Below are 12,785 nucleotides of genomic sequence, written 5' to 3'. Positions count from 1 at the left end.
CTCCATACCAGGCAACATCCTGGTAAATCTCCTCTGCACCCTTTCCAATGCTTCCACATACTTCCTATAATGCAGCGACTAGAACTGTACGCAATACTCCAGGTGCAGCCGTACCAGAGTTTTATACAGCTGCAACATGACCTCATGGCTCCGAAACTCAATCCCTCTACCAATAAAACCTAACACACCGTACGCCTTCTTAACAACCCTATCAACCTGGGTGGCAACTTTCAGGGATCTATGCACATGGACACCGAGATCTCTCTGCTCATCCACACTACCAAGAATCTTACCATTAGCCCAGTACTCTGTATTCCTGTTACTCCTTCCAAAGTGAATCACCTCACACTTTTCCGCATTAAACTCCATTTGCCACCTCTCAGCCCAGCTCTGCAGCTTATCTATGTCCCTCTGTAACCTGCAACATCCTTCCGCACTATCCACAACTCCACCGACTTTGGTGTCATCCGCAAATTTACTAACCCATCCTTCTACGCCCTCATCCAGGTCATTTATAAAAATGACAAACAGCAGTGGCCCCAAAACAGATCCTTGAGGTACACCACTAGTAACTGAACTCCAGGATGAACACTTCCCATCAACCACCACCCTCTGTCTTCTTACAGCTAGCCAATTTCTGATCCAAACCGCTAAATCACCCTCAATCCCATGCCTCCGTATTTTCTGCAATAGCCTACCATGGGGAACCTTATCAAACGCTTTACTGAAATCCATATACACCACATCAACCGTTTTACCCTCATCCACCTGTTTGGTCACCTTCTCAAAGAACTCAATAAGGTTTGTGAGGCACGACCTACCCTTCACAAAACCGTGTTGACTATCCCTAATCAAATTATTTCTTTCTAGATGATTATAAATCCTATCTCTTATAATCCTTTCCAACACTTTACCCACAACCAAAGTAAGGCTCACTGGTCTATAATTACCAGGGTTGTCTCTACTCCCCTTCTTGAACAAGGAGACAACATTTGCTAGTCTCCAGTCTTCTGGCACTCTTCCTGAAGACAATGACGACATGAAGATCAAAGCCAAAGGCTCTGCAATCTCCTCTCTAGCTTCCCAGAGAATCCTAGGATAAGTCCCATCCAGCCCAGGAGACTTATCTATTTTCACACCTTCCAGAATTGCTAGCACCTCCTCCTTATGAACCTCAATCCCGTCTAGTCTAATAACCTGTATCTCAGTATTCTCCTCGACGACATTGTCTTTTTCCTGTGTGAATACGGACGAAAAATATGCATTTAGCGCCTCTCCTATCTCTTCAGACTCCACGCACAACTTCCCACTACTGTCCTTGACTGGCCCTAATCTTACCCGAGTCATTCTTTTATTCCTGACGTACCTATAGAAAGCTTTAGGGTTTTCCTTGATCCTACCTGCTTGTCCCCTCCTGGCTCTTCTTAGCTCTCTCTTTAGGTCCTTCCTGGCTAACTTGTAACTCTCAAGCGCCCTAACTGAGCCTTCACGCCTCATCTCTACATAAGCCTCCTTCTTCCTCTTGACAAGAGATTCAACTTCTTTAGTAAACCACGGTTCCCTCGCTCAACCACTTCCTCCCTGCCTGACAGGTACATACTTCTCAAGGACACGCAGTAGCTGTTCTTGATCAAGCTCCACATTTCAATTGTGCCCAGCCCCTGCAGTTTCCTTCTCCATCCTATGCATCCTAAATCTTGCCTAATCGCCTCATAATTGCCTTTTCCCCAGCTATAACTCTTGCCCTGCGGTATATACCCATCCCTTTCCATCGCTAAAGTAAACATAACCGAATTGTGGTCACTATCACCAAAGTGCTCACCTACCTCCAAATCTAACACCTGGCCTGGTTCATTACCCAGTACCAAATCCAATGTGGCCTCGCCTCTTGTTGGCCTATCTACATACTGTGTCAGGAAACCCTCCTGCACACATTGGACAAAAACTGACCCATCTAAAGTACTCGAACTGTAGCGTTTCCAGTCAATATTTGGAAAGTTAAAGTCCCCCATAACAACTACCCCGTTACTTTCGCTCCTATCCAGAATCATCTTTGCAATCTTTTCCTCTACATCTCTGGAACTTTTCGGAGGCCTATAGAAAACTCCCAACAGGGTGACCTCTCCTTTCCTGTTTCTAACCTCAGCCCATACTACCTCAGTAGACGAGTCCTCATCAAACGTCCTTTCTGCCACCGTAATACTGTCCTTGACTAACAATGCCACACCTCCCCCTCTTTTACCGCCTTCCCTGATCTTACTGAAACATCTAAACCCCGGAACCTGCAACAACCATTCCTGTTCCTGCTCTATCCATGTCTCCGAAATGGCCACAACATCGAAGTCCCAGGTACCAACCCATGCTGCAAGTTCACCCACCTTATTCCGGATGCTCCTGGCATTGAAGTAGACACACTTCAAACCACCTTCCTGCCTGCCGGTACACTCCTGCGACCTTGAAACCTTATTCATGACCTCACTACTCTCAACCTCCTGTACACTGGAGCTACAATTCAGGTTCCCATCCCCCTGCTGAATTAGTTTAAACCCTCCCGAAGAGCATTAGCAAATTTCCCCCCCCAGGATATTGGTACCCCTCTGGTTCAGGTGTAGACCATCCCGTTTGTAGAGGTCCCACCTATCCAAGAATGAGCCCCAATTATCCAGGTATCTGAATCCCTCCCTCCTGCACCATCCCTGTAGCCACGTGTTCAACTGCTCTCTCTCCCTATTCTTCGCCTCGCTAGCACGTGGCACGGGTAACAAACTAGAGATAACAACTCTGTTTGTTCTAGCTCTAAGCTTCCACCCTAGCTCCTTGAATTTCTGCCTTACATCCCCATCCCTTTTCCTACCTATGTCGTTGGTGCCTATGTGGACCACGACTTGGGGCTGCTCCCCCTCCCCCTTAAGGATCCCGAAAACACGATCCGAGACATCACGGACCCCGGCACCTGGGAGGCAACACACCAACCGCGCGTCTCTCTCGTTCCCACAGAATCTCCTATCTGTCCCCCTAACTATGGAGTCCCCAATGACTGATGCTCTCCTCCTCTCCCCCCTTCCCTTCTGAGCAGCAGGGACAGACTCTGTGCCAGAGACCTGTACCCCATGGCTTACCCCTGGTAAGTCGTCCCCCCCAACAGTATCCAAAACGGTGTACTTGTTTTTGAGGGGAACGGCCACAGGGGATCCCTTCACTGTCTGCATGTTCCCTTTCCGTCCACTGACTGTAACCCATCTACTTTTTTCCTGTACCTGAGGTGTGACTACCTCCCTGTAACTCCTCTCAATTACCCCCTCAGCCTCCTGAATGATCCGAAGTTCATCCAGCTCCAGCTCCAGTTCCCTAACGTGGTTTCCGAGGAGCTGGAGTTGGGTGCACTTCCCGCAGATGAAGTCAGTGGGGACACTAGTGGTAATCCTTACCTCCCACATTCTACAGGAGGAGCATGCATTTGCCCTAACATCCATTCCCACTGTTCTGAATTCCCAAACAGACTATTAAAAAAAAAAACTAGTAGCCTTACCAAATCAGCGCTCAGAACCTTTTTTTTTGGTTAGAGGAGGAGGATGGGTGGGAGACACTACCTAGGTAGTGTTTCGGGTAAAACAACTGCCCAAATGTATTACCTCACTTACTCACTCCAAAAATGGAGTCACGCGAGGTAAGACTTTTATAATCGAAAAGCTTACCTTCCCAGGCTGCCCTCGCGCTTCCTCCCAGACTCCCGCTGCTGAAACAACTGAAAGCAAACATAGACAAGTTGATGTGGTTGCTAAATGGGTGCAGATGAGTTTCAATGCAGAGATGTGTGAGGTGATGGACCTTGGGATGAAGAACTTTTGAAAGATAACACAAAATAGATGGTACAATTCTAAAAGAAGGTGAAGAGCAAAAGGAACTTGGGTGTATATGTGCAAAATCGTTGAAGGTGACAGGACAGGTGGAGAGGGTAATAAGTAAAGCATACTGTATCCTTAGCTTTATTAAAAAGGGGCACAGAGTACAAGAGCGAAGAGGTGCTGACGAACTTGTGTAAGATACTTGTTGGAACTCCGATGGAGTATAATGCTCAGTTAGACAGATTACAGGAAGAACGTTTATGCATTGGAGGGAGTGCAGAAGGGATTTACAAGAATGATTCGAGGGATGAGAACAGTCATGAGGATAGATTGAAGAGGTTAGGGCTGTTCTTCTTGGAGAGGAGAAGGTTGAGGAGGAGATTTGACTTGCAAAATCATGAGCAGGCTGGATATAATCGATAAGGAGAAATTGTTCTCATTTGTAAAAGGAACAAGAATGAGAGGGGCATATTTTAAAGTGATTTGCAAAAGAAGGAAGGTTGATATGAGGAAAAGATTTTTCACTCTGAGTTGTGAGGGTATGGAATGCTCTACCTGGAAGTGTGATAGAGGTAGATTTCATTGAGGCCTTCAAGAGGACATTGGACAATTATTTGGATAAAAGAATGTGCAAGGGTGTGGGGAAAAAGCAGGAGATTGGCACTCGATAATGATGCTCATTTGAAGAGACAATGCAGGCACTATGGGCCAAATGGTGGCATCCTGTGTCTTAAGACTGTTGTGATTATGTGATAGTGTGGTATCTTCTTTCTGTTTCCCTGGTATGTTTCTTTATCAATTAAGGCTAAATTGAGTAACCTCATATTAAAAGTACTAAAATGTGCATCTGTTACAGTTTAGCAGAATGAAATTAATGAATTTATTTTGTGAAAGTCTATCTAAGCTAAAAGAATAATGAAATGTTAACATCCCTACTAATCCTATAAGTGGACAAAAAACGGGCAGATGGAATATCATAGGAGCAGAAACGCTGACGTTTCGGGCCTAGACCCTTCATCAGATTCTGATGAACGTCAGCCTTTCTGCTCCTATGATGCTGCTTGGCCTGCTGTGTTCATCCAGCTCTGCACCTTGTTGTCTCGGATTCTCCAGCATCTGCAGTTCCTACTATCTCAGATGGAATATCATGTTGGCAAATATTAAGTTGTTCATTTAGGTAGGAAACATGAAACAACAGAGTATGATTTAAGTAGAGAATGACTGCACAATTCCGAGGTGCAGAGGGATTTAGGTGTTCTGGTCCATGAGTCATAAAAAGTTACCACCGGGTTCAGCATGTAAACAGGAAAGCCCACGGGACGCTATCCTTTTATTATGAAAGGGATTGAACATCCGAGTAAGGATGGTGAGCTTCGGTTATACAGGGAATTGGTGAGACCATGTGTAGAACGCTGTGTGAAGTTTTGATCTCTTTACTTAAGAAAAAATGTAAACACATTGGAGGCAGTTCGGAGGAGGTTTATTAGATTGATACCTAGAATATGTAGGTTCTCTTTTGAGGATATGGTAGACAGGCTGGCCATGTTTCCTTGGAGTTTAGAATTGTGGGTGGTGTGTAAATCCTGAATGATCTTCAATGTTCAGAAATTAGTGATTGTCATTTTGGGACAGAGATGTGAAGGCAAGTTTTTTTTTGAGGTTTTTTGACTTTGCAACTCTGACTGAGGTGGTGGATGCCAGATCATTGAATATTTTCAAGACACAGGTGAATAAATTCTTGTTAGGCCAGGGAGTTGACATGCATCAGAGAGTAGTTTGAATGTGGAATTCCAAACATGAACAGATTTACCATGATCTTATTGAATGGCAAAGCAGGCTTAAAGCGCTGAATGGTCTTCTATTTTGAATGCTCGTATGTGTTCTGCGCCTGAGAAACAACATTAAAGGGTTCTTTGCTACCAAATATCTCCTGATTTTTAGTCTTATCTTACATGCCTGTCTTTGAGTTTTCCAATAATATTGAAGTAAAATAATCTATTAACGCGTAGATTTAATTTCCCATCAGTCTTGTTTAAAAACTTCAAGAAAGATGCCATTATGAATAATAAAGTCAATGCTTCGCCAACAAAATCATTAATATCCGAATTTGTGCTTGCAGTCAGTCTTTGTTCAGAGCCATACTTGATCTGGCATGACTTCTGTGCTGTAATTTAAATTTGTTTGGGACAATTTCTGCATTTAGCTTCGGGATATATGATCATGGTTTTACTTCTGGTAGCTCTAAAAGGTGATTTTGATTGAGTTTTTTTTCTAATGTGGATTCCTGCAATAGAGAAAAGTTTTATGAGGCAAAACTTCAGCAACAACAGCAAGAGTTGAAGCAGTTACAGGAAGAAAGAAAAAGATTGATGGAAATTCAAGAGAAGATTAGGCATCTGCAGAGCTCATGCCCTGATCTGCAGGTAGTTTTAAGTTTGATTTCTTTTTTAAGTAAAATTTGAAACAGGCACAAATCTCTACCTTTATCAAATATAATGCATTTCAGATTTATGTTCGTATTTTTCTCAAAACTACTTGTGCTTTTAACTACTTTGCTTTTGAAGTAATATGAAATTAAAGATACATAAATTACATCTAAGTTAATGACTTGACAAGTAACAGTTGAATGCTTTTTAAAATTTCATGTTTTGTTCAAAACTTGCATAGATAGTTAATGTTCACATATTTTAAGTGATACTTAACAACGGTTACTTTATTGCTGCAGATTTTGCTAATTGGTGCTGTATATCACATGCAGACTTTGTTCACTTGCAGTTGTCAACATCTAGTGCAGGAAACCTGTCAAAAATAAAAGTTCCCATTGTTACATCTACACCAGCGATCAGTGGTCAGAGTGCAACAGCAAAGACTTTACCTGACCCAGTTGCAGCTCCACCCCCTGATAGTGAGGTAAAGAGTAATTGTTGATATATTTCTCCATGCAGCTACTTAATTTACACAGCATTTGTTCGAAAAGAAATGATTTAACATAAATGTGCTTTTTTATTCCTTTTATTTAATCATAAAATATATCAAGGTTATTCCCGCTGCAGACTTGGAAAAGGGTGAGAGTTCAAATAGTCGTGAAAGATAAGTTGTTTTTGAAGACTTTTTCAAGTTGTTAAGAGCAAGGACATCAGGCAACAGTATTTAGGGAACAAATTGTCATGGTTCTTATTGTTGTGCCGAAACTGAGTGAAAATGGTAGGGGACACCCTATACACCAGTGCTTCAAAACAAGAATGTGTTCTAGCCAGTCGATTTGAGAAAATGACGATGAGCAGGGGAATGAAACCATTGAGTGTGAAAGACAAGAATAAAAACTTTGATTTGTTTGTATGAAGAGGCAGGGACCCAAAGAGCTAGTGAGGATTGCCATGTGGAATGTAGTGAAGCATTATTTAAGAGCTCTCCTGGTCCTGTCCCTGGACTTGAATGATATTAGGGGCAACCCTGCATGATTGTCTCTTAGCTCATCAATAAGATGCACTTTGATCAACCAAGTTAGCTTCTTATGTGGTTCGTTGCCAAATATTATGATGCTCCCATCAAGTGCCTTGAGACACTCCACTATGTTAAAGACACAATAAAAGCACATTGCTGTCATAGTTTATGTACAGTCAATTTTGAGGAGCAAATAATAAGTGTGATGGAGTTGACCATAGTAATGATGGTCTTAGTGAGGATTTTGCTTGTAGTGTAATTGGGGTACAAGTCATAGCCTTTTTTTAAAAATCCAATTTAATTATGGTCATATGTAATGCTGATGGACAATTTGGACAACTTGTGCAGTTGAGAACACCACTAGATGTTGAACAGGGTCATCAGGCTGCACACTGTGTAATGTTTGTAGTTTCATGGAAATGCTAAACTTTACGGATTCCTATTTTTCCACTTGTATTAAAGAGACTGCTGGTTCATGTGGTATCAAACAGTGCAGCAATGTTAGTCAAGTTAGAGACTATGATAAGTTCAAGATGAGGTAATAGCTTGTAACACTGGAGTGGTCAGAGTTGACATTTTCAGAAGTGAGTGATGGCACTTTTGAAAAGGAACTGGATCATTTCTAAGGAAGTTGTAGGTTGCTGACATTGAGCTGTTTGGCTATGGAAAGATAATTGAGTAGTTAGGCACTAGAGTGGAAGGAGGCCACTGGAAGAGATTTGTGGCAACTCTAATTTGATATTTTTTGAATGGGAAGCCACAGGTAGTTGATACTGACTAAATTAAAGCAGAAAATGCCGGAGAAACTTGGCAGATCTGGTGGCATCTGTGGAGAGAGAAACAGTAAATGTTTTGAGTTCAATATGACTGGATCTTAACTGACTGGAGTACTGTGTAATATTGATAGTATGGTGGTAATGCTACTGTTCTATGATTTCAGAGACAGGACTTCAATTTCTGCCACAGCAGCTCGAAGAATTCCAACTAACTTAATTAACAAAAATCTGGAATGAGAAATTAGTCTCAAAAATGTTCATGATGCGAATCCTGAATTGTCATTACAATCCGTCTGGTGCACTCATGTCTTTTAGGGAAAGAAATCTGCCCCTTTACCTAAGAGACTCTGGTTCCATAGCAGCTACCCTCTAAATTGATCTAATAAGCCACTCAGTTTCTAACATGGACAGCAGTGGTTTAAGGCAGTCCCTCACTACCATTTTCTAAACACATTCTGAACTTGTAAATTGATTATTTAATTGCCTTGTTAAGTGATTGTCTTTGTCTTTTTCAATGATAATTAGCTGTGGTCTGAGATGCGTAGACACCAAATTCTGCGTGAAGAATTGCGTCAAAGAAGAAAACAACTGGAAGCATTAATGGCTGAGCATCAGCGGCAAAAAACGCTGACTGAAAACAACTCCATTGTTGCTGCATCGGTTAAAAGTGAAGGGACAGAGACACAGGATACGCAGCAGCTCAGCAGAACTGAAAGGTCAGAACCGAGTATATAAGCAAACTTGCTCAAATAAGCTTTGTATTATCTGCACTTGACCTGGAATAGGCAGGTTGATTGGAACTTGATAGTTGTCAACTTCAAAGAATTGCTCAGCTGTGATTAATCAAGTGGCCTACAGTGTGCTAAGCACCAAATAATTTTCTGGTTGTTTTTCTTAGTTGAAGTGGATAAATGGTTTGATTTTTGTGAGCTAATTGTATTGACTGTCGTTTTACCTACCATCATTTATTCCAAACTTTTAAAAAATATATAGTTTCTTTCGTCCTCTTCAAGTTGTCCGTAATGCTAATTGGGCTGTTTTCCATTTTATGACGTGTTCTCCACAATAGGCACTCCAGGTTAACTAAAGCTGAGCCAGGACATTGAATTGGGTTCTCTCTTTCATGCTGACAGTTGACTGTGTTGAATTTGACCTGGCTAACTGCCGTCCCATCAGTCTACTTTCCATCATCATTAAAGTGATGAAAAGTGTCTTCATTAGATCTATCACACATCACCTGCTCAGCAGTAACCTGCTCACTGACTCACAGTTTGGGTTCTGCCAGGCTACTTGACTCCTGATCTCGTTCCAACCTTGGTTTAAACAAGAAAAAAAGAGTGGGATTCCAGATGAGGTGAGTGTGACTGCTTTTGACATCAAGGCTGCACTTGACCAAGTGTGGCATTAAAGAGCAATTGGGAGTAATTGAGAATTGGGTGAAAGCTGTCTGCTGGCATGTAGAACGATGATTGTGGTTGTTGCAGATCAGTCATCTCAACTCCATAATATCTCCACAGGACTGCCCTGGGTCCAACCATCTTCAGCTACATCACCAATGACCTTCTCTTTATCATAAGATCGGAAATAGAGATGTTTACTGATGACTGCACAATGTTCAGCACTATTTGCGGCCCCTTAGATTCTGAATCAGTCATGTCCAAATAAAGCAAGACCTGGTCAATACTTGCCTCACAAATGACAATTAATAACCATCTCCAATAAGAGACAGCCTTACCCCGGTGGCACGGTGGCTCAGTGGTTAGCACTGCTGCCTCACAGTGCCAGGGGCCCAGGTTCAATTCCACCCTTGGGCGACTGTGTGTGTGGAGTTTGCACGTTCTCCCTATGTCTGCGTGAGTTTCCTCCAGGTGCTCCTGTTTCCTCCCACAGTCCAAAGATGTTCAGGTGGATAGGCTATGCTAAACTGCCCATAGTGTCTAGAGTGGGAAATGCAAGGATAGGGTAGAGGGTGGGTCTGGGTTGGATGTTGTTTGGAAGGGTGATGTGGACTTGATGGGCTGAATGGCCTGTTTCTACACTGTAGGGATTCTAAGAATTACCGTCACCCTGGACTAGACATATAAACACAAAATGGACAAAAATAAAATTAGCTTTTCCCTTCTAGTCATAAAAGTTGCAAATAAAATTGTGTTGTAAAGAGCAGGTCGGAGGTTAGGAATACTGGAGCTCCTGACTTCCCAAAGCCTGACCAACATGTGTAAGGTTCAAGTGAGGAATTTAATGGTCTACACCTCACTTTCCAGCAGTGCCTATATCCCGTAAGTGAATAAAGAAAAAAAATTAGTCTATCCACTAATTCAAAGAAAAATTCTTCATTTTATATATTTCTTGCATATCCTGTCAACACTCTGAAGCATTTCAAATGAATTTCTTTTTCGGTCGCTGTTGACAAATGTTAGCAGTTAGTTTTACACAGCAACATTACACCAACAGTACTTTGATAAATGACCAGCAAACCTGTTTCTGAAATATAAATGTTGGCTAGAATGCAATAAGAATTTCCCACTTTTTCTTTGGACTGTCATTTCAACAGGGAGACGTCTCATACAAATCAAGTGTTAACATAAATCTTGTATTTAATTCTTGCATAATGTTTATCTGAACCAATTTATTTTGTAACTTTGAGGTGACAGTACCACTGTCTAAACACAGGTCACTGTTACGCTGGAAAGTTATTTGGCACTGATATGAACTAGGAATTGTAACTGATGCATTGGAGTATGGATATAATATTGATTAGAATGTGTGATATGAGGAAAATACACATTTCCAACTTAAACTATTGCTAAAAGTAATGATCATTGCTGATAGGAAATTATTTTTACTTCACTTGAATAGTTTCCTGTGCTGTGAACTCAAGTTTACCAACAACTGGGTTACAGCCAAATAGTACAATTTTGTTTGCAACTCTTATGACTAGAAGGGAAAAGCTAATTTTATTTTTGTCCATCCTTCAGTGTTGGTCTTGTAGTTCATTCCCAGTGTTGGAAAACCTGGGCATTTATCCATTGTTAGTGGTTCTGGAGTTGTGGGAAAAATTAAGTCTTAGGAAATTTTACTGTTGATGCTTTGGAGCACATAAGTAGGTAAGTTTTGATACAGAATGCAGTGGGAGAATTTTTCTTTTGAACTTTTGTGTTTGTGAGGCCCTTATTTTGTCTACAAGAGTCCAATGGGGTTGGAATAATAATTTAAATCAATGTTAAAATTCTTAATATTTCCCAGGACCATGGCAACTTGGGGTGGTTCTACCCAGGGTGCATTAGATGATGATGAGGAGGATGATGATGATGATGATGATGAAGAGGAAGAGAATAATGATGCTGGTGATGAAGAAGAGAATGATGAGCGATCGGATGCCATTGCCCACTCAGAAGTTGAAACAAGCTCTCATGAAACATATACATTGTATCCAAATCAAGAAAGAAGTCAAGCAACACGCAATTCCAGAGAGAGCAAGAAAAGGTGGGCTGTAGTTCAGAACTATTTAAAGAATATATGTAGTTATGAACAGTTTATCTAGGCATAAGCAACATAACCTAAAATGTCCCCTCAGCAGAGATACACCTGCCAATTCCTTTCAAGCCTGTCACTAGAGGCTGTAGCTTCAGGGATGTCACACCGCATCAAGCTTGTTAGGCCAAGAGACTCCCATTCTCACTGCTTGCATATTGTGTGTGAAGAATTTACAAATTGATAATCATTTGCTGCCTTCTATAGGACAATTGTATGGTTGAATGCTTTGACAATTGTGTAAAAAAAAAAGCCAGTGTTTGTAGCTTTAACCTGTCCTCTGAATTAGAATTCTGTTTGAGATACTAATGTTCTCCATTATAGTTACTTTAATGTTTTTTAATATGGTTTCTGCTACTTAATTTCTAGCTACAAATACCAAGGTAGGGAAGTTGTAAAAAGGTAGGCTGTGGGATTGCCATATTGGCTTTCAAGAAATGTTTGAGACAAACTATATTCAGGAGTCCTAATTATGAGACTTCACTTCAGAGTAAGGTGAAAAGTTAGCAGTACAGGTGTTTCTCAATATTTTTTCATAATTGTGTATGGATTAGGTCCTTTCTGCTCAGTTGCTGTTTACAGCTGTGTTTACTTCTTTTGAGAGCGCAATATCTGTTCCCAGGTTTTGTCTTTCTCTTGAGAGAGACTTGGTCTGAGTTTGTTTATGATTGACCCTTTCAAACTTCATTGCAATGTTTGTACTTTACTTTGTGATATATGGAGTCATGGGACTAGAGCTTTGTCTATCTCAGGCACAACATCTGTTGGCACTGATTTATGTTAATAAATAGCTAATACTCCAGTAAATTTGTTTTTGTGGACCATCTTATTTACACTGTTGACTGTATTAGCTGTTAACCCCCTTTCAAATAATGCTAAGTGCTTTGTTACATCTATCATTTTCCCTTCTGTCACTTACATAGGTGGAAAGATAAGCGAACATGTTCCTCAGACGGGAACTATCGTTCATTCCACAAAAACAAGCAACATAATGTCGGTATGCGTCGTCAGGAGAACCTGCGCTGGGCAGCTGATCTTTCCTATGTCGAGGAGAGAGAGCACTGGCAAGAGCAAGTAAACCAACTTACCAGGCAATTAGAATTCAGCACAAATATGTGCCAAACCCTGATGCAGGACCAGCAGGTGGGAAGTATTTTTGGAACTTCTCTTTTGTCATTGCCTGAAA

General features: G+C 41.4%; 1 protein-coding gene across 1 annotated transcript in view; it reads left to right on the top strand.

Annotated features, from left to right (window-relative positions):
• Window positions 1-12,785, top strand: part of pcm1 (pericentriolar material 1) — a 152,121-nt gene that overhangs the window by 69,058 nt on the left and 70,278 nt on the right. The window contains exons 14-18 of the mRNA XM_048598181.1: window positions 6,139-6,268; window positions 6,621-6,755; window positions 8,591-8,781; window positions 11,312-11,551; window positions 12,523-12,742. Of these exons, the coding sequence (XP_048454138.1) occupies window positions 6,139-6,268; window positions 6,621-6,755; window positions 8,591-8,781; window positions 11,312-11,551; window positions 12,523-12,742 (916 nt within the window). The remainder of the gene's footprint in view (window positions 1-6,138; window positions 6,269-6,620; window positions 6,756-8,590; window positions 8,782-11,311; window positions 11,552-12,522; window positions 12,743-12,785) is intronic.

This window comes from Rhincodon typus, chromosome 1 (assembly GCF_021869965.1).
Source record: "Rhincodon typus isolate 14 chromosome 1, sRhiTyp1.1, whole genome shotgun sequence".
Lineage (NCBI taxonomy): Eukaryota > Metazoa > Chordata > Chondrichthyes > Orectolobiformes > Rhincodontidae > Rhincodon > Rhincodon typus.
This window is presented reverse-complemented; position numbering and strand designations above follow the sequence as displayed.